General features: G+C 58.1%; 1 protein-coding gene across 1 annotated transcript in view; it reads right to left on the bottom strand.

The window, feature by feature from the left end:
- The window catches only part of EMH_0037560 (uncharacterized protein), a gene marked incomplete at both ends in the record, with an annotated part of 6,173 nt that overhangs the window by 1,465 nt on the left and 4,448 nt on the right, over positions 1 to 260 (bottom strand). Inside the window, one exon of the mRNA XM_013495190.1 lies at positions 32 to 107. Within this exon, the coding sequence (XP_013350644.1) occupies positions 32 to 107 (76 nt within the window). The remainder of the gene's footprint in view (positions 1 to 31; positions 108 to 260) is intronic.

Genomic DNA, 260 nt, shown 5'->3' with positions numbered 1-260 from the left:
AGCAGCAGCAGTTACAGCAGCAACACATCACCTCTGCCAGGAGCAGCAGAACGTAGCAGCAGCAGCAGCAGCAGCAACAGCAGCAGCAACAACATCCACAGCAACACCTGCAGCAACACCAGAAGCAGCAGTAACACCGGCAGCAACAGCAACACCAGCAACACCAGCAGCAGCAGCAACACCAGCAGCAGCAGCAGCAGCAGCAGCAGCAAGCTGACCCTGAGTGCAGCAGCAGCTGACGCTGCCCATGTGTCTTCTTC

Source organism: Eimeria mitis, genomic scaffold (assembly GCF_000499745.2).
Source record: "Eimeria mitis Houghton genomic scaffold, Emh_scaff1465, whole genome shotgun sequence".
Classification (NCBI taxonomy): domain Eukaryota; phylum Apicomplexa; class Conoidasida; order Eucoccidiorida; family Eimeriidae; genus Eimeria; species Eimeria mitis.
This window is presented reverse-complemented; position numbering and strand designations above follow the sequence as displayed.